This window comes from Castor canadensis, chromosome 16 (genome assembly GCF_047511655.1).
Source record: "Castor canadensis chromosome 16, mCasCan1.hap1v2, whole genome shotgun sequence".
Classification (NCBI taxonomy): domain Eukaryota; kingdom Metazoa; phylum Chordata; class Mammalia; order Rodentia; family Castoridae; genus Castor; species Castor canadensis.
In genome coordinates this window covers 67,402,340-67,423,877 of record NC_133401.1, presented here as the reverse complement: position 1 = coordinate 67,423,877, position 21,538 = coordinate 67,402,340, and the positions used below count along the sequence as shown (strand labels likewise).

The 21,538-nt window shown below is 45.0% G+C and overlaps 2 protein-coding genes across 8 annotated transcripts in view; both read left to right on the top strand.

The window, feature by feature from the left end:
- Gfpt2 (glutamine-fructose-6-phosphate transaminase 2) overlaps positions 1-7,652 on the top strand; it is a 51,357-nt gene extending 43,705 nt beyond the window's left edge. For all 4 annotated transcript variants that reach the window (XM_074057478.1, XM_074057477.1, XM_074057479.1 and 1 more), the window contains 4 exons: positions 181-308; positions 2,025-2,192; positions 4,554-4,715; positions 6,754-7,652. In XM_074057478.1, the coding sequence (XP_073913579.1) occupies positions 181-308; positions 2,025-2,192; positions 4,554-4,715; positions 6,754-6,798 (503 nt within the window). In that variant the 3' untranslated portion in view covers positions 6,799-7,652. The remainder of the gene's footprint in view (positions 1-180; positions 309-2,024; positions 2,193-4,553; positions 4,716-6,753) is intronic.
- Positions 7,653-13,659: 6,007 nt separating this feature from the next.
- Positions 13,660-21,538, top strand: part of Mapk9 (mitogen-activated protein kinase 9) — a 53,149-nt gene continuing 45,270 nt past the window's right edge. Inside the window, exon 1 of one of the 4 annotated variants that reach the window (XM_074057476.1) lies at positions 13,660-13,834. The gene's annotated coding sequence lies outside the window, so the exon portion shown is untranslated. The remainder of the gene's footprint in view (positions 13,835-21,538) is intronic. The other 3 variants (XM_074057474.1, XM_020164197.2, XM_074057473.1) reach the window with 3 other exon arrangements.

Below are 21,538 nucleotides of genomic sequence, written 5' to 3'. Positions count from 1 at the left end.
CAGTAACTCAAGCTATTTCCCATAAGCTAAGTTTAAAACCCTTCTAAACTAATGCAAGATGCAAAGTATCGAAAGGGACATGGGTTCCAAAACCTTGTGTTGTACCCTATTATTTTTGTTCTGAGTGTTGTTTTGAAATCAGAATGACTGGCTTTTTGCTCTGTCTTGTGCTTGGCCTAGAGCTGATCAAGGAAGTGCTGTCGCTGGATGAGAAGATCCACGACCTGGCTCTGGAGCTCTACACACAGAGGTCGCTCCTGGTGATGGGACGGGGCTATAACTATGCCACCTGCCTGGAAGGAGCCTTGGTGAGCGCTCCTTGCCCGGCCCCCACCTCCAGTGGCCCGTACTGCTAAGCAATATGGAGGCAGGCAGAAGAAATCCGAAAAACACGGTGAAAAGGAGAGCATAAGTGGTCTTCGGCTCCCTCCTCTGTGGTGGGACGTGCTCTTCCCTCCCCACCAGCCCCCAGCCAGCGGTTCACAAGAAATGTTCAGCTGCATTGCAATCACTAGCCGAGCGGATTGATGCATACCTAGCTCAGAGTACAGGTGAAGGAGTGTAGAATTTCCATACTCTCTCCAGGTGCTCCCCCTTCCAGGATTCTCCATGTGTTCAGTTATCCAGAAGCTCTCCAAATACTCTTGTGTTTTGTAGAGGCTTCACTACATGGGTCTGATGGATTCAATCATTGGTCATGAATGACCAACTTAGCCATCAGCACTTGTGCCCTCTCCAGAGGTTGGGGTGGCATGGGACTTAAAGTTCCAGCCCTCTGATCCTCCCTTGGCCTATCTAGTGACCTGTCCTATCCTGAAGCCACTTAGGAGCTTCTAGCCATCACTCAGTTATTAGCGTAGAAAGATAACTGTCATCTGGAACAGTCTAAGGATTTTAGGAATTTTGTGCCAAGAAAGGGGTCTAAGACCAAATATGTCTTTCACAATATCACAGCCCATCACTCCCTCGTCTTTGAACTTGAATCATGTACAAGATTCTGACTCTGATTAAAGAAAGTGAGAAGCTGGCACACACTGCTTCTCAGGGGGCACAGGAGAAGTAAGGCCTGGGTGGGATGCACTTTCGGCCCCCAGGTAGTTCTGCTGCTTGGCTGGAAGGGCTCAGCTGCAGTGGCTAAATGTTGCTGGTCAAAGATGTGTTTTCAACTGCATCTCCAAGTTAGTCTTTAGGGAAAGCTGCTGCTGGCACAAGTCATTGGCCCTCTGTGGTCACTCAAAGGCCAAGCATTTCAGCTGTCTGTGGTCTTCAGGGAAGAATCTCGTTCTTTACAGTGTTTCCCTGACCAAATAAATAGCTGTAGGAGAATGGAAGGATGTTTTCTTTGACACTCTCATTGGTGCAATGGTGTAGACTTAATGGTAACTGAATAGAAATGGATGTAGCCGGGGTTGGGGATTTAGCTCAGTGGAAGAGCGCTTGCCTGGCAAGTGTAAGGCCCTGAGTTCGGTCCCCAGCACCGAAAAAAAAAAAAAAAAAAAGAAATGGATGTAGCCAAACATAGGAAAAACATCAACTAACAGCCCAGGGTGTGGAATTTTACTAGATAGGTCAATTAAAGCAAGACTTTGGAAGTTATTAAGGTTCTAAAATGGGGGTTAGGTGGGGAGGTGATTAACCAGGTAATTGAGTAAGGGTAGAGCTAAGAAGAACACAATGCCATAAAATGGAGAGGCCATGTGACTGACTTAGGACAGGGAAGAAGGCTGGCAAGACTCATGCCAATGTTCCATCCAAAGGGGGTAGCCAGGTGATGGCCTGAGGACACAGAGGCTGCCAGTGGGGCTTTGTGCATGTCCTGGACAGCAGTCAGACCTCTCTCCTGGCCCTAGCCTTGTGGTGGCTGCTGTAGATCCATCCATACATCCATTTGCTTTGTGACCCTCAACTCTCACCTTACATGCCCTCCCGCCCCCCCCCACCAGCTTTCTTCTTCCTCTCCAGCTGTTCTGCTGCAGCCCCTGGTCTGCCTAGTGTGATATGGATCCCACCTTGTGTTTCTCCAGAAAATCAAAGAGATAACCTACATGCACTCAGAAGGCATCCTGGCTGGGGAGCTGAAACATGGGCCCCTGGCTCTGGTTGACAAGCAAATGCCAGTCATCATGGTCATCATGAAGGATCCGTGCTTTGCCAAATGCCAGAACGCCCTGCAGCAGGTCACAGCCCGCCAGGTGAGAGCCCTTTTCAGGGCTGGGGCTCCCTCACCCCTGCTGTCTTTTACACATGCCCACCTCACCAACCATCTGCCAGCAGTGACTATGGATTGGGCTGGCAGTGAGTAGGTGTGAGCACACCCTCTCCTGGGTCCCTTACTGGACACATTTGGAAGGGAACTAACCAACCTACAGCCATGTCCTACAACACTTCCTCAGTGAGGTCCAGTGACCAGACTGTCCCCAGTTGCCCTGGATCCTAGACCTGGAGACCAGAGGAGGCACTCCTGGAAGAGAGCCCTGGGATCCAGATTTTCCCCTCCACAGTGACTGAAATGCAGTTCCAATGCTAATACTATTAGCATTAGAGTTAGGCCAGAATTCACAGGTTAAGGACCCAATCCTCAACATGCTGCTTTAATTTCCAGAATCACACTGGGGGATTTATAGGGCACCCACACCTTGGACCAACTGGCTGCAATTTGGGAGTTCCCATACCCCCCTCAGGTTTAGCAGTTCCCTAGAACAACCCACTGAACTTGGAAAAGTGCTATACTTACTGTTACAATGACTGTGACTCAGGACCATCCCCAAAGAAGAGACTCACAGGGCAAGGGTCCCAAGCATGAAGCTTCTGCACCCTCAGGATGGGTCACCCTCCTGGTGCATCAGTGTGTGTCACCAGGGAGCTCACCTGAGCTTCTGGCTTCAGGATTTTTATTGGGGTTTCACTAAGTAAGCATGGTTGATTGGATAATTGCGCCCCTTCTGACCTTCATGGCTCAAAGCCCCAACTGTCTGATCAGCCCCCATTCTGAAACTATCTATGGACCCATCATGAGTCACCTCATTAGCATAAACTCAGGTGTGATCCAAGGGGACCTCCATGAATAATGACACTTCTAATCACCGAGGAAAGTCCAAAGATTTATCTGCTCCCTCCCAGGAACCAGGGATAAAACCTAGCCAGTTTCTTTATTATACAACAGCTTCCCTGAGGTAGGAAGGCAGAGCCCCCCCCCACAGATGCATTCTGGGAGGGCTTCATGAAGTACAGGAGGTGAGATCCAATATGGCGCTTAAGCTACCTGGTGCCACATTTGTCTCAGCAGAGGTCAGAGAGATGGTATAAAACACTGTTGTATCATTTCCCTGCTGAAAATCCTTCTGAAGTGCCCCATCAAACTGCAGTGACCCACAAGCCTGAATTGTCTTCCCCTTCTTCCTTTCTACCTAGTTCCAGCTGCTCCCCCCTTCTTTCTGTTCCCCAATCATGTCAAGCTCATTCCTGCTTCTGAGCCTTTGCATTGGCTGTTCATGCTTTCTGAAATGCTGTTCTCACAGATCAGAGTCAGCCCCTCAGCATTAAGGTCTCAACTCAATCCAGATATCTCCTTTTGCGAGAGGCCGTCTCAGTCACATCACCCTGTTTTATTGCCCTTGTGATGCTTATCTAAAATGCATCTTTATTTCTTGGTTTGTTTGTTTATGATTTTGTTTTCCATCATGAAATTTTGAGCTCCATTAAAGTTCGGAGTGGGTCTGCCAGAACCTGTGTGTGTGTGTGTGTGTGTGTGTGTGTGTGTGTGTGTATAGTACTAGGTTTTGAACTCAGGGCCTACACTTTGAGCCACCACTCCACCAGCCCTTTGTGTGTGTGTGTGTTGGGTATTTTCAAGAGAGGGTCTCTCGAACTATTTGCCTGGGCTGGCTTCAAACCGCCATCCTCCTGATCTCTGCCTCCTGAGTAGCTAAGATTACAGGTGTGAGCCACTGGCACCTGGCCTGCCAGAATCTTTTAAGGCACTCTGAAGCCACTCAGCAGAACGGTGCAGAGTGATAGGGCAAGATGACAATCACCTCCTCAAGGAAAGGAAATAAACACCCCACGTGCCGTCCCTTACATAAATCATGCATAGGACCTCTCCTGTAATTCCAGCAAAATTAAAAGGTTAATGTTATCATTGCAGTAATGCTAAGTGCAGGACCTCTGCTGTGTGTAATGGCTTGCTTCTTTTTTAAAAAATCAATTTTTATTACATATAGTTATTAGCATATATTAATTGTATAGAGTGGTTTCGTTGTGGTATTTCCAGACATAAATATATTACACTTTGATCAAATTCACCCCCTCTATTACTTTGTTTCTCCCATCCCCCTCCCCTCCTTTTTAATTTTTAACAGTTTTTAGTGAGTTCAATTATGCTATTTTCATACTTAAATATAAATACTTCATCATATTCATCCCTCCCAGCACCCACTCCTTCCCCTCTCTCCCTCCCCCCCACTATAGTCCCCCTGCCCCACTGTAACAGTTCCACATTTACATTGATGTTTCTTTTGGAAACAATATTTTATGACCATGATTCTCTGCTTCAGGGTCGCCCAATTATACTGTGCTCCAAGGATGACACTGAGAGCTCCAAGTTTGCGTATAAAACCATCGAGCTGCCCCATACTGTGGACTGCCTGCAGGGCATCCTAAGTGTGATTCCCCTTCAACTTCTTTCCTTCCACCTGGCCGTTCTCCGAGGATATGACGTAAGTCTAAAAATTGTACTTAACATAGCAAAGAGAAGAAGGATACCCCAAACTACCTTGTCCATAAGTGGTTTTGTTTGTTTGTTTGGCAGGATTGGAGTTGAACTCAGGGCCTCATGCTTGCTAGGCAGGTGCTTTTACCACTTGAGCCACTCTGCCAGCCCAAGTTTATTTTTAACTGACATGTACCTGTACATATTTATGGAGCACATTGTATGTGTGTATGAACATGTACACATGTGTAATGCCAAAATTCTTTTTCATTTTTAAAATACTTATTTGGAGTAAATAGTCCTAGGAGAAATAATTGCATTTAAAGTAACTTTCTGTTGAAGGTGGCTTATACCCCTGAGAACTGCAATGTAGAGAAGACCATCATATCATTAAATCATAACCTCACCACTCAGGGGCAATGTAATTAACAAATTTAATATTTTATTCCACTGAACATGTGAGTTTTTTAAAAACATTTTTCAAACCAGGCACACACCTGGAATCCCAGTAGTCATGAGACCAAGGCAGAGGGATCATGAGTTGAAGTTAGCCTGGGCTACAATAAAAAGACCCCATCTCAAAATACCAAAACAAAACCCAAAATTGTTCAATATCATTTCAAGGATAAGGTTTTGCTTCTTTTTATTTATTATATTACACATATTTTCTATGAAATTGTTATGCACATTTAATCATTGCTTAAAAATCCATCACAATCTTATCACGATTTTCTTAACAATTACTTACCCAGTCTTCTATTATGTAAACTTGTCCAGTTTTTCATCTTCGTAAGTAACACTGCAGTGAACATCTTTGTACATATATCTTTGCTCCACATTGAGGGTTTATTCTTGGTCAAGCAAATGGGTTGTCAAATGAGCAAGTGAGTCTCCTAACATATATTGCCAAGTTATGTTCCAAAAAAGAATGAATTTATGATCTTACCAGTAAGTGTATAAAAGTGTATATTTCATTGTGCAAAGAAATAGGTGTTTTATTATAGTTTTGTTTTTTTTTTTTTGGCAATATTGGGGCTGGCAGGAACTTGAAAGTTTACTAGGCAGGTGCTCTACAACTTGAGCCATGTCCCCAGTCCAAAATTCATTGGCTTTATTGTCCACTTTGAGATTTGTTGTTGTTGGTACTGGGGCTTGAACTCAGGGCCTCGTGATTGCTAGTCAGGTACTCTACTGCTTGAGCCATACCTCCAGCTCCCTTATTACAGTTTTATTTTGAGAACCGTTTTTAAAACACATAACACAAAGAACAATATAACAGAAACCTGATTGTTTATTACCATCCAGAATTAATATTTGATAACATTTCATCACATTTGTTTCATCCTTTCTTACATAAATAAGACATTACAGACAAAGTGGAAGCTTACTTTATCAACCATTCCAAGTCATGTTTCTGTGCCACTCTCCACCCTAAAATAACGAGTCTCATGAAATTTATGTGTATCCTTCCAAGAAAAGTGAATTTTTTATGATTTATTTATATATTTTTGTCATGCTGGGGACCAAACCCAGAGCCTTACACCTGCTCAGCAAGTGCTTTACCATTGAGCTATACCGCTAACCCTGAAAAGTATCTATTTTTTTATTTTGAGACAGTTCCTGCTATGTAGCACAGGCTGGCTTTGAACTTGCTGTATAGTCAAGGCTAGCTCACTCTTCCTGAGTGCTGGGATTTCAGGCATGTACTACCACACCCAACAACTGAAAAGTGAATTTTTAGCAGTACACATCAAGCCAATTGTTTTTAAATGCATGAGTCATATTCTTTTAATAGTGTTGACACAACATGACACATATCAGGTGCACAAGAAATGCTTATTGGATGAACTAAAAACTATACAGTTAAATGAAGCTTCTGGAGTAAGGAATCCGCTTCCAAGATGTAGATGGTCAGGTAGCTCATGGTTGGCAGTGACCAGGAGTACCTGTCTCCTTGGGTTCAAGTACTTTGATAAAAGCCATTAAGATGTCCACCTGTTGCTGTGTGGTATGTGGGTTCCTGAGGCTCCTGTCTTTCCTTTTAGGTTGACTTCCCCAGAAATCTGGCCAAGTCTGTCACTGTAGAATGAGAACAAGATCATGATAAGACCATCAGCACCGTTAGTCTGATTCAAGATCTGTCCCAACCGCAGGGACGCCACGTGGGAAAAGAAGTGGGATTCCACGTGTTCCCAGTAGAGCTTGACAGCTTCGATGTGCCTTGTACCCAAGTGCTTTGGCTTACAGCAAATACTGTTTCTCTGTGTCCTGACATCGCCCAAGGAGAAGGGGGGATCATTGTTTACACAAGGGGATCAGAGCAGACTTTTCCACTACTGTGCAATAGAGATACCGCTCTCTTCAGAGTAACTGTGAACCTTTTTTAACCAATACTAGTTAGTTTTTAAAAACAAAATATTTATAATGATGACTGTATAGCTTTTAAGTTATTTTTCTAGTATGTGGCTTTCTGTAGTGTGCTAACACCTAGACTGTGCACCTCAGCTATCCAGTGCGCCATCTTTGGTCTCCCTCCTCACTAGTGGCATTCATCTCAGATTTGAGCACAAGGCATTGACCCTCTGGACTCCTTTCTCCTTTTCCTTCCTGTTCAAGCTGCTCCTGATTCCCTCCTCTGACATCAGTGAAGCCCCTCCAGCTATCTTCCTATATCTTCTGTAAGTCCAGTTGAAATCTCTACTTCTTTGAGCATTTTCTTCTCGAATGGACCGAAATCCCTCCAACTCTCCAGTTTCTGTTTCATCAGATCATGGATCTTTTTAACCCCTGCCAGCACTTTGATCCCTACTCACATAAAACAGCTTGAAATGTCCAGTGCAAGAGGGCAGTTTCAAGTGGGCTACCCTGCTCTCTACTTAAAAGCGTGCACAATCAAAGTACTATGCAATTTTAAGACAATAAAGACAGTACAATTTGGGGTGCTCTTGAGTGTTTGCATTTGGTTAACCTCATTCTTATTGTGCACTTTGAATTTGGCGATCGGCAGTGTCGACTGGGAACAGCCCTGTTAGTGATACAATTGGGATATGGTTTGAGCGTGTCCTCCAGCAGTTCATGTGTTGAAATTTAATCCTGTTTGGGAAGTATAAAGAGGATGGAAACTTAATCTGACTATGGTGTTTAGAGGTTGGGTCTTTGGAAGGTGATTAAGATTAAAGTCATTGGGGCAGAGGCCCCATGATTGAATTACCAGCGACTTGATTAAAGAGGGAGAGAGACCAGGACACACATGTACCATGTGATGCCCTGCACCACCCTCAGGACTGTGCCAGCAAGAAGGCCATCACCAGATGTGGCTCCTCACTAGGGGAGGAACTTTGACTTAAATAAACCTCTCTTTATCAACTTACCTAGCCTCAGGTATTTTATTCTAGTAAACCAAAAAAATAATAAAACCAATATAGCTAGTAACCATTACCATCACCCATATATCCATGACCTGTGTGCTTCTCATACAAAAGTTAGAACTGTTTTATCTGATGCCACAAAATATAGGGGGTTTGGGACTCTCAACTGAGGGTCTGCCAAACCTGGAGGGGGCTGAGCCATGTGACACTGCTTGAGATGGAAGAGTATGGAGGCAGAATGGAGGGATGAAACTCAAATTTATTCTTCTTTCTTCCCAATGAGCCTATTATAATCATTGATCATATTACAATCAGGCAGGAAGATAGAAAGCCAGAGGGTTCTGAAGGTTTGTGAGTTTGGCATTTAGGCTAGCTACTTGCATCCTGTTGCACATATAGAATGGTGTCTTCATGACTGCTGCTCAGTAGGGTAACACTCAAATCTCAAATCTTTGTTCCAGATTACCTGGGGACTCCACAACTTTTCCATCCTCTTTTATTCTGTTCCCTGTATCAAACGGGCTGGAAGCGTGGGAACTACATTTGCGAGTTAAACTCCACCAGTGAGAGGCAGCCATGGAAGAGAGTGGAGAGGCAGAAATCATTATAGATGGTTCCCAACTAATGGTGATTCAACTCACAAGTTTTTGACTTCACTCTAGTGCCAAGGGACAGGCATTCAATTGAAACCATCTAATACCCATATGACCATTGTAGTTTTCATTTTTGAGTACAGTATTCAAGAAATGATGCTTTATTGTAAAATAGGATTTGTGTTAGATAAGTTTGTCCATCTGTAGGCTACTATAGTGTTCTGAGCACATAGCTAAAGCTATGATTGGACAGTATATTACATGTGTTTTCAACTCACAGTGTTTTCAGCTGATGCTGGGCTTATCTAGATGCTACCACAGGTGAACAGAGGAGAATCAGTTATGCATTTCTATCCTGGCAGAGGCAAATGGAAATGTGGCTTCATCAGTAAGGGATTCTGATATGGCCCTTGAGTACTCTCCCAAACCCACCAACTTCAGGGCTCTAGGCAGGGATGACCACAGACAGAAGTTTCCTGCATCCCTTTCAAAACTCCAACCCTTGAGCACTGGCAGGAACTCAAGAGCTACTGTGGCTTTTCTTGACCTCCACCTTCCAGTCCTCACAATGAAGAGGTAACTCCTGCTGATTTCTGGCTTTCCAACCATACCATGACCCATACAACTCCTAAAATTAGGAAACTATTTACAAACTAGTCAGGACATTTTTATTTGATCAAGACCTCGAAAAGCGTATTTCACCTTTATGCCTAAGAGGCAATAACCATACTGACTTTTGTGTTAATTATTCCCTTTTCTTTGTGGTTACACCTGTATATTATCTTAAAATAATAATATACAGTTGGCTTTCTGTATCCATGGATTTCACACCGAGGGAGTCAACGAACCACATATGGAAAATATTTGAAAAAAATTCCAGAAAGTTCTAAAAAAGCAAAACTTGGATTTGCTGCACACTGAGTACTATGCTGATTCCACATGAATAAAGTGATATGTGGGCATTGTATTAGGGATTATAAGTTATTTAGAGATGATTTACAGTATATGAGAGGATGTGTATAGCTGCTACACAAATGCTATGCCATTTTGCATGTGGGGAGCACCTACAGATTCTGTATCCATGGGGAGATGGGGGGTAAGTTAGAACCAATCCTCTAGGGATATTTAGGGGACTGTGTTGCCTAATTTTGAAAATGGAGGACAACCACATACTGCCCCACTGGATGGAGGCTCCAGGATTGGTCTCCAAGTCATGGGTTGGCTTCCATTCCTCTTCCCCTTCTGAAGAAGTTGTGAGCAAGGTCACCGGCAAGTTCTGAGTCAGGGTTGTCCACAGTTGGGTGCCTGGCAGGGGTGAGGTGTGGACCAGGTACTGGACATGCAGCAGAAATGCAGTCAGAGGTAGAGGGTCTGCTCTGTACCTTCTGCTTCTAAACCTACCATGGCCTACCTCCAGCAGGGTAGAAGAGACCCTTGTAAGCACATAGTTAAGCCAAGCCAAGTACTGTTGAGAACCTGAGCCAAGCTCTCCTGGGTATTCAGTCCTCAAGTTAAAAAGATGGCTCCTAGGGAAGTGAGAGTCTTGATGATGACAGTCTATCTCAGGTCATATGGCTCATCTGGAGCACAGCTGTCATCCAGGATCACTTTTCATCATTTTCTAAGAAATGCCTTCTCAGATCATGTGTTGGGCTCCTGTTTCTTGTATCTATGTGTTCTGAGCTTTTTTTTTTTTCTTTTTTCCTTCTTGAAAAAGTGCTTGGGGGTACTATGGTTTGGATGTTCCTAATAAGCCTCATGTTGAAATTTAATCCCCATTGTTAGATATTAAGAGGGTAAAAACTCAATCTAACTACAGTCTTTGGAGGTGAGGCCCTCAGGAGGTAATTAAGAATGACCCCATGAGGGTGGGTCCTATCCCAATAAGATAGTGACTTTATAAGAAGAGGAAGAAAGACTTGAGCTAGGACTTTGTCCCTCCCACCATGTGATGCCCTGCACTTCTTAGAACTCTGCAGAGAGTTCACACCAGCAATGACCTCACCAGATGCAGTTGCCCAATCTTGAACTTCCAGCTTCCAGAACTAAGAGCCAAATAAGCATATTTTTCCTTATAAATTCCCAGTCCGTGGTATTTGGTTAAAGCAACAGAAAACAGAGTAAGACAGGTGTTTTAGTCCATTCAAGCAATACCATTAACTAGGTAACATAAATAATAAAAATTTATTTTTCACTGCACTGGAGGCTGGGAAGTCCAAGATCAAGGCACCATCAGATTTTCTGGTGAGGTTACTTCCTGACTCATACACAGAAATCTTCCCTGTGTCTTCACACAGTAGAAGGGAAAGTGAGCTGTGCCCCCAACTCATATAACCCTCTTTCTGATGGTTGCCAGAGAATAAGCCCCTAGACTTCTGCCATTCCAGCTGAGTCGTCCTTTCTCCAATGTAAGCCTGAGTACCAGGCCAGTTGACTGGGCAGGGGTGGAAGCCCCACCAAAGGGGGCTCTCAGAGTCCTTCACTGTGAGTTTTCAGACTTGACTTGGGACTGAGAGCCCACCCCACCCTTAAATGGTGGAAGAGCAGAATGTGATGCAGATTGTAGGCAATCCACAGTGAGGACACTGATACAGAAGAACAGGACACAGGTCCTGGCTTCTGAGCCTTTTGGCCTGAGTGCCTTTTCTGCCTATGCAACTAGTCCAACACATGACTGCTGGCTTTCCAGTCTTAGCCAGGCCTCCTCCTATTCAGTCATTAACTGCTTCTCTCCAACTGATAGGTGCGATCAGGTCTCAGTCATGGACACATGTCCCATGCAGTTCACGTCACACTTCTGGCAGGATCTTTTCATTTGGAGACCTCAACCAGGATTCCTTATACTCTTCCAAGTCATGGACTAGTTCCCCTCTCCTTTGCATCCATAAAAATTCACCATATTTCATAAACCAGAAAAAAGCATGGTCTCTGCAATGAACATAATCCTCATAGAAAACAGCATGAAATGTATCTAGCTATGAATATATGTACAGTGAGTTTTGGTGCCTGGTACAGGCTATGCAGGTGCTCTTCTGCTTGAGCCACACCGCCAGTCTTTTTTTTTTTTTAAACTCTGATTCTTTTGGAGATAAGGTCTTATATTTTGCCTAGACCTGCCCAGCTGAGATCCTCCTATTTAGTCTTCCTGTCATCCATGAGATGACAGGTGAGGAACACCATGTCCACCTTTTTTTTTTTTTTTTCCATTGAGATGGGGTCTAGCAAACTCTTTCCTTTTGCACAGGCTAGCCTCAAACTGCAGCTCTCCCAATCTTGGCATTCCAAGTAGCTAGGATTATAGGCGTGAGCCAGCAACATCCAGCAGTAACTTACTTTTGATGGGACAAGTGCTATAAAATTAGGCATGGGGTGTGACTGGGAATCAGTGGCCCCATTCTACTGATGGCCAGGTGGACTTTTACTGACAATTGTTGGTGCCCTGTTTTCTCATGACCTGAGGTGGGTGGCAGGCCAGGCTGAGGTGAGGACAAGTGTGGGGGGATGGACCTTCCTTAATGCAGGCCACACTCAGCGCTAGAATTTTGAGCAGGGATGACCCAGGCTCAATTTTAGAAAACTCCCTCTGGTGGCCAAGGTGGGGGTGACCAAAGAGGGACATCATGGCTGGTTCCCTAGCTCTACCTCATCCCTCCGGAGGCCTGCTAAGCCTGGCTGTGCCCTCAGCATCCTTGGAACCTGGGTCACAGGGTTGCTGTCCTCTCCAAATTCTTCCACCGCACCCCTCCGGAGGCCTGCTAAGCCTGGCTGTGCCCTCAGAATCATTGGAATCTGGGTCACAGGGTTGCTATCCTCTCCAAATTCTGCCACCACCCTCCAGATCCCTCCAGTCTCTTAACCTCCTCATCTGCTGGGTCCTACTACGTCTCTCTACTCTGGTCTTGGTCACTCCCTAGCATCCTGAGACTATCACTTTAAGAACAGAGCTTCCATTTGTCAACAACTGTCTCCACTTCTCCAGTCTAAAAAAGCCAAGCCCCAGGACCAGCTAACCACAGATCTCTGAAGATTCGCCCAATGTGTTCAGTCTCTCCACCTCGCTTCCAGCTTTACTATACTGAAGCAGATTTATGGATACCCCAAACCGTGACTTATCCCAACATATTCTACCGCCCAAGACTTTGCTGAAACCCGATCTGAGGGCCTGAAGACTGCAGAAGATGCATCAAAAACAGCTCGGTGTCAAAGGACCCCAGTGTCTAGGGGCCTCTCGGCACTGTACTCCCCTTCCCCGACCCTCTACTCCTGAGACAGAAGCCTAGGCCCTACCATCAAGAGCCCTCTTCCCCCTACCCCGCTGCCTATGCACCGGGATCATGGTGTTCTCTCCTCACCACACCTCTACAACCTGACTCCTGGCTGCTCCCATTCAGTGTGGCCCGCGAAGCGTCCCCCGCAATGGCGTGCAAGAGACCAAGGCCCCGCGCCGGGTTCGTGGATGCCGAGGCCTTGCTCTCGCCCCGGGCTCCTCCCCAAACCCCCGGGCTCCGGTCCCTCTCCAGTCCGCCTCGCCGCGGCGAGCACCTGTAGCCTCGATGCCCGACTCCCCCTGGGACCCGGCAGCTCTGAGGCGCTCCGCCCTCGCTGGTCTTGCCCTGCCATGCTCTCGGTCCCTTCGGCCCACCCTCTCCGCCACCTCCTGGCTCCGCGTCCCACCGACACGCGCCGCCCCTCTTGCCCGGAGGGCGGGCTCAGCTGGCGGGCAGAACCATGCCGCGGTGGCCACTCGGCCCACGCGGCTGACCACCCAAAGGACACCGCTCCCCACAGTCCAGCGCTCCCCATACCTCCCCCAAACCCTGACCCGCGGCGACAGTCCGGCCTCCAGGCCCCGCCCGCGCTGCCAGGCAGCGACCCACCCTTTTAGCGCGATTGGCCGCGCCTTCTTGGCTCTCTGCGCGCTGATTGGTCGGCCCGCGGATCCGTCAGGCCGAGCGCCGCGGCGGCGGCAGCGGCAGCGGAGGAGCAGCCAGCCGGACCGGAAGGGTCGAAGCGCCCCGGCGCCCCTCACACCCACTGCGGCGGCGACGGGGCGGAGCGGGGCGGGGCGGCCGAACCCCGGGCAGCGGAGCCGGGAGCGGCCAGCCTGCAGTGCCGCCAGTCCGCCCGCCCGCTCTCTCCCCGTGGCGCGGCGGCGGGGAGGCGAGGTGAGCCCAGCGGACTGGCGGGCTAGGCCCGGCGGGGGCTGCTCGGGCCCGGCCCTGACGGGGAGGGGCGGCGGGAGGTCGGCCCGGCTGGGGTCTGCGGGGTGGGCGCGGGGCCGCCGAGCCGGGGAGGGCTGTGGTCTACGGGCGGCCGCCGCCCCTGTCCACCGGGATGCCGCAGTCGCCCCTCCCGCCTGGCTGTCAGCAGTTCGAGCTGCGGGCCCTTTCTCTGGCCTGGCCCCAGCAGACCTGTCCGTGGGGTCTGTAAGGCGCCATCCCTCCCAATTGTGGGGCACGCGGCTGCACACCCTGCCCGATGCTCAGGAACTCGGGGTCTGGTCCCCGCGACCTTGGCCAAGACTCTGATGACCCTCGCTGTCCCTCGGTTTTCCCCCTCGGGAAAGTGGGGGAAATGTCTACTATTTTTGGACAGGGTTGTTGTCAGGTTCTATGACTAGGAAAGCGCCAGGGCGCATTTGCGGAATACCGGGATATGAATGTCCTACCCCTCCCCATCCATCCAGGGTCCTCCCCCACTCCTCCAGTGCCTTGTCATTGTACACTCAGTGCCCAGCAAAGCCAGAGTGGGCCCTGCCCACCTCCTCTATTCTCTACTGCCCCCCCCCCCACCACACACACACACACACACACACACACACACACACACACACACACCCCATCTCACGTCTCACCTGCCTTATACATGCCAAACCCATTCATTTACCTCAGGACCTTTGCACTTGCTGCTTCCCGTATTTGGTGTTGTCTCTGGGATTTTGGTATAGCTGGCTCTTTCTGTTCCTTCCCCTTGCCCAGATGTCTCATTTTTAGTGAGGCCTGCCTTGAGCACCCTCTTCTTATAGTCATTCCGTTTTTCATTGTTCTTTCATTTTCTCCCTAGCACTTACCCTGGTTTGAAATGCTTCTATTTATTTGCCTGTTTATTTTCTGTAGCTTTAGGGAAACAGGTAGTTGTGTGATTTGTCCACTGGTTTCCCCCAGTGTTTAGGAAGCAAACAGTTAAGTATTCAGTAGTTTTAGTTCAATGAATGATCTAAGGAATGTTCCCGCCTGCCTGTTGTCTCTGCTTTATCTTTTATGTCAGTGACTTCTAACTAACTTGTGAACTTGTAAGCAGATGGAAACTTGTTCTCGTTTTGTGAAATATTTTAATGTCCTTGACCCCATTATTTGGTAACTGTCAGAACAAGCTGTGATGAAAATTTTACATTTTTATAAGAATTTAGCTCGAGCTTCTTTCCACACAATCAGGAGGCATCTACTGAATTGTACATTATCTAGGTCATGTTTTCTGTGTCCGTAGGGACACAAAGAAGATAGCAACAGGGTCCCTTCTCCCAGAGAACCCAGGAGCCTAGTTGAGATGGCCAGCCTGTGGACAGTTCCAGGGTAGGACCTGATGCCAACTATAATGGAGAGTCTTTGTCATGGAAATGTGGAGGAGGTGACAGGTCTTGCTCATGGGCCTTGAATGGTGACCAGGAATTTGTCAGATAGGGAAAGGGCAAGGCCATTGTTAAAGTAGTAAGGCCTCTGAAGGCCCTTTGTGAAGTGTGGTGCTCTCAGGAGCAGCCAGACAACCATGATGTGATGGAGATGCTGGAGTGATGGGGTCCCTGGAGAGTCAGAATTGCTAGAAATTCACCCAGTGATTTCCTAAAAGATTGCAGAACTCCAAATCTGTGTCTGGACATCCCTGATTCTTAAATGTTGATAATAGCTAATTAAAATTTTTAAAGATGCCTTGAGCCAAGCCAAATGTAGACCCTATACAGCATGGTACAGGATTGTCAACCTCCAGGCCAGGCTGTGTGGGAGGGAGATGTTGGGAGGAGCTGGAAAAGTAGCCTAGGGCCAGGGGAGCTAGGCCCTGTGCCCAGGTACCAGCCCAGGTACTCATTTAATTGTGGCTGGAGCCCTGTGAGTAGCAGCTGTGAAAACTGGTTTACATCGGAGGAAACACTCAGCTCTCTGCTTCATAGCAAGCATCTGGTGAGTGAATTCGAACCCAGGTCTCCCCCAAGTCAACATTGTTTCCTGGGTCTTCCACTCTGAATATTCCTGTTTTGCTTTTAATTTATTCTAGAAGAACAACAGCCAATCTATTTAATGCTTTCCTCCATTTAATCTTTATTTTTATTATTGTTCCAGAAGAATCCTGTGGGGTTAAAAATAATCCTTTTTCTCATAGTCTCTGGAGTCCAGCTTTGATTTTTCTGAGAATTTGATTCAGAGTGTAAGGACTTTATAATAATTCATTAACAGATTAAAATGTGTTTACCTGGTTCCCTAAATAAATGTTTGAAGGAACAAGTTTGAATTTGTCTATTTAAAATAAAATCAATTGTCCAGGTTAAAAACATGCCAGACAAAGCAATTAATAGTGAGTAAACCAATTGTTTTCATGATGTACAGGATAAACATAAGCCTGACTATTGATTTGGCAGTAGGACAGCTATTTCTGATCTAAATATGTAGTTATCTTTCACACTTGGCTAGGAAGGTGTAAGTCTACATAATTTCCTTAACAACAACTCATTCTTTTTTTTTTTTTTTTTTTGCCCAGCAATCTCTTTATTTTTTATTTATTTTTTTAATTTTTATTTATTCATTTTTATTATTCATGTGTACGTACAATGCTTGGGTCATTTCTCCCCCCTGCCCCCACCCCCTCCCTTACCACCCACCCCTCCCCCTCCCTCTCCCCCCACCCCCTCGATACTCAGCAGAAACTATTTTGCCCTTATCTCTAATTTTGTTGAAGAGAGAGTATAAGCAATAATAGGAAGGAACAAGGGTTTTTGCTAGTTGAGATAAGGATAGCTATACAGGGAGTTGACTCACATTAATTTCCTGTGCATGTGTGTTACCTTCTAGGTTAATTCTTTTTGATCTAACCTTTTCTCTAGTTCCTGGTCCCCTTCTCCTATAACAACAATTCATTCTTAATAATTTTCCTTGGCTTTGTGTGAAATAATTTCAACACCAGTCTATTATTTTAATTGTTTATTATGGGGATTTTCAAACATACACAAAAATAAGCAGAATGTTATCCAGCAGCTGTTATTAACCCCTGACCAATCTGTTTCATCCCTAACCTCATACACATACCCACTCATAACCCGTCTCAAATTATTTTCAAGCCAGTCCTAAATATGATTTCATCCATGAATTTTCCAGTATGTCTGTCAAAGATAAGGGGTCTTTTATATTTGAAAAAGTAATTCCTTAATGTCTTCAAATAACCAGTCAGTATTTAAATTTCTAGTTTTTTCATGAATTTTATAGTTTCCTTAATTGTTTGAGGATATATCCAGATAAGAACCATATATTGTGATTGGTTGATGTGTCTTTTAACTTTCTTTTAGGTTGTAGATTCCTCCTTTATGCCTCTATGTCTTTTGTTTGTTTTCTTTATAGTTTACTTGTTGAAGCAATTGGGTTATTCTATAGCATTTCCATAGTTGGGATTTTGCTGATTACATCTCTGCAGTGTAATTAAATGTGTTTCGGGGGAATTAGTAGTTGGATCTAGATGAAGCCTGGTCAGATTGAGGGTATGCTTGTGTCAAGATTCTTCTCAGATGGGCTGCACTGTCTCTTCTCGAGGCAACTAAGAATCTGCCCTCACCCCTGTTTTACAGATGCATGCAGTCACTTGCCCCAGGTCACCCAGATAAGCAGCTGACCCTCTGGCAGTCCAGCTCCAAAGTCCTGATTTTAACTAGTACTCCACCACATTTATTCTCCCACTTAGTTTTGCCTTTAGCAAACCTTAGCCGGGCTGCTACTGAAGGGAGCTGAGAAATAAGTCAGACATATTTTCTGCTCTTAAGAAGCTTAGAGTAGGGTAAAGGTAGGCTTACCATGCAAAATAAAAGGAGTACAGGTCAGGATGGCAAAAAGAGGTCATACCCAGCAGTTTCAAGGGAAAAGCTGTAGAAAGAAACTTACAAGAGAAGCAGGTGCCAGAACTAGATTTTGAAGGAGGATGAAGGTTGGCCAGAGCGCAGGGGGCAGAAGGAAGGCATTTCAGGCAGATGGAGCTGCTTGAGCAGAGGCCTGCAGGTGTTTAATGGCAGTATGGTTGCCGTCCCATGTGGTTTCATTGCACAGCAGTGGGCCAGGGGTCCCACCGTCTCCTATGCCATGTTGAGGATTTCAACCCAATTTTAAAAGTCACTATTAAGGAATTCAAATAGAAGAATGGTATGATTGCTGCATATTTTCAACAAATCTGTCCTGTTTTAAAATTTCTTACTGTGCAATAATTATAGATCCAAAAGAAGTTGCAAAATCCCACAAACCTTTCACCCAGTTTTCTGTAATGATTGTGTATTTACATAACTATAGTACAATATCAAAACCAGGAAATTGGCATTGGTGCAGTGTGTGTACAGTTCACTGTCATCACATGTGGAGATTCATACAACCACCACCACCCAGGATCCTGAACTGCTTTATCATTCCAAAGATCCTTGTTGCTATCCCTTATAGCCATATTACCCACCTTGCCCACCTACCAAACCTAACTCCTGGCAACACTAATCTGTTCTATATCTCCGTAACTTTGTAATTTCAACAGTATGTATGGGATCATATAGTATGTCATCTTTTGAGATTTTTTTTTTTCCTCTAACTACAGTTGCCTCTCAGTATCTTCAGGGAATTGAGTCCAAGACCCCCTGTGGATGCTAAAATCCATAGATGTTCAAGTCCCTTGTATAAATGGTGTAATAATTGCTTATAACTTGTTCATATCTTCCATATACTGTTAGTCATCTCTAGGTTATTTATAATACCTAATACAAAATAAATACCACCTATATAGTTATATGACTTAGGGAATAATGACAAGAAAAGAACTGTACATGTTCAGTTCAGATGCTGTTTCCCCCAAATGTTTACCTTTTTAGTTTAAAATTATTTTCAGTGGATATATAACATAAAAATTACACTAATGGGGTGTCATGTAATGTTTGGTACATGTGTATGTTGTATAATGTTTAAATCAGATCAACCATTTATCTTTTTTTTGTATGGTACTGGGGCTTGAACTCAGGGCCTGCACCTTGACCCACTCCACCAGCCCCATTTTTTTGTGTTGGGTATTTCTGAGATAGGGTCTTGTGAACTATTCGCCTGGGCTGGCTTTGAGCTGTGATCTTCCTGATTTCTGCCTCCTGAGTAGCTAGGATTATAGGTGTAAGCCACTGGTGCCCAGCTTATCATTTCTTTATGGTGAAAAACTTTCAAAATCCTTTTTTCTAGCTTTTTAAATGTGTGGTACCTTATTATCTATAGTCACTTTAGTGTGTAATAGTATACCAGTATTTCTTGCTCCTGTCTAACCGTAACTTAGTTATTGATCTTACTAAATATTTTTGATTGATCTTACTAAATATTTTTATCTGTGGTTAGTTGAATTAAAAACTGCAGAATCCACGAATATGGAAGGCTAACAGTGTAATGCTCTTGAGATCCACCCACTTTACTGTGTGTTGGGTTCTTTTCAGTGCTGGGTAGTATTCCACTGTATGGATGTGTAGCCACTGCACCATTCACCCATTGAAGACGTTTGGATTGTTTAGTTTTGATCTGTTACAAATAAAAGCTACTCTGAGCATTCAAGTACAGGTTCTTGTGTCAGCAGATCTCTCTAAAATGTTGTGTGTATGGCAGTAGCAGGTTTGGAGGCTGGAATGGCACTTCTGCTGCTGCCCTGTCCAGGAAGCAATGCAAAGGTCTTACCAGTGGGGCTGGAGAGGAGAAGAATGGACAGACTCAGGTGCCTAAAAGCAGGGCTGGCAGAAAGGAAGCTTTCCTGGTTCCTTAGGTTCAGTAGTGGATGAAGTGATAACCAAATATGAGTTATTATTCTGTATTGGAGAACCTACCTTAGTCTAAGAACTGATGCTCAGAAGGATGGACCTGTGAGGTTGTAAGGTTCTTGTTACCAAAGAAAGTTTGGGCCAGGGGTGTAGCTCAGAGGTAGAGCACTTGCCCGGCATACGTGAGTCCATGAGTTCAATCCCATCACTGAAAAAAAAAAAACAAACAAACAGATAGGAAGGTTAAGTTGTGATAAGCTATTTTTTTGTAAGTGTTTTGGTAGAGGGAAGCCAGTAGAATGAAATGAGAAGGCCAGTGTTTTCTGACCTAGTCCTGACCAGCACTTACACACATGATTTTTACTTTCTAAATAAAATTTGAGATACTGGAGTGCTTTGTTGGGAAGAGCATGAATATTGTGGCCATACCTCAGTTCAAATCTGGGTCATGCTGAGAATTTGGGCAACTCCCTTACCACCTTCAAGCCTCAGTTTCCTCATTTGCACAGTTGTTCTGAGAGCATTTAAAAATGTGTCTTAGAGTCTAGCCCATTGTCCTTCCTCTAGTCTTATCAATCTCAAACCCATTCTCCATACAGGTGACAGAAGTATCATTCTGCAGCTTTTCGTTTAAAAATTTTTGTTTAATGTGTTTTTTAATGTGAATATGCATGATTAAAAATCAGAACAGAAAGTTAAAATCGAAAGAGGAAAAGTTTCTCATTTCCGTTTTTCAGTTCTTGCTAGCAGAGAGAGAGAGAGAGAGAGAATAGATTGGCATTTACTGTGTGCACTCTTCTTCAACTTGCCTATTTCCTTTAAATATCTGAGACATCTTTCTTTTTTTGTGGTACTGGGATTTGAATTCAGGGCCTTGTGCTTGCACTTGCTAGGCAAATGCTTTTCCACTTGACCACACCTTCAGCCCTTAGACATCTTTCTATATCAGTATATAAAGTCCCTGCATTCAGTTGTACTTTTCTATTGTAACTTATTCCCTCACTCCACAGTACATGTTTTAGTTTATTTGTAGTTTTTTGCCTGTTACAAGAAGTGCTACAAATATACTTGCATAAATGTCTTTGAGTACTTGTACATATGTATCAGATACATTTGTAGAATTGTAGCAGCCAGGTTGGAATTCAATACATTTAAATTTTTCATTAGCTTCTATTTGTATTCCTTCCCAAAAAACATTTTGCCAACTCATAGCTCTCACCAGCATGTGTAAAATATCTGTGTCCTCATTCCTCAACTGGTACTGAGTTCAGGTCTTCAGGTCTTGGTCTTGCCTTTTGCATACACCCCTCCTTTACCACCATCTCTCTATACTTGTTCACTTATTCCTTTCCCTCTCTGTTTGTTTGTGTGTGTCTGTGAGGGAGGTCATGGAGGATGCTGGGATCAAGTCCAGAGCTTATCCATGTTAGGCAGTCCCTATACCACTGAGTTACAGGGTCCTGTATGTTTCCCCCTGCCAGGCCCCAGTCTCTCTCCTTTTAAGGAGCTTATGGGCTAGAGAAGGAAGTAGCTTTTGTAGCACAGTAGGTGCTGCCAAGTACAGAAGTGGTGTTGAGGGAGCACCGTATTGGACCAATTATGGTGGCCATCTTCACAGTGTGAATAAGGGTGAGAAGCTACCATCTACTCCTGGAGGCAGCCAGTGGAGTGGAGGCAGCAGTTGCAGATTTCAATGTGTTGTTGATTCAAAGAATGCTCATGTGAAAAATTCTTGTACTTCCCAATTTGTGAAACTTTTTCTGAGTCCTGGCTGATGCTCCCGTTTGTTGCAGTATAATCCTAATGGGGTAGATTCATTAGTAGCTAAATTACATGCTTTATCAGGTTGCCTTGG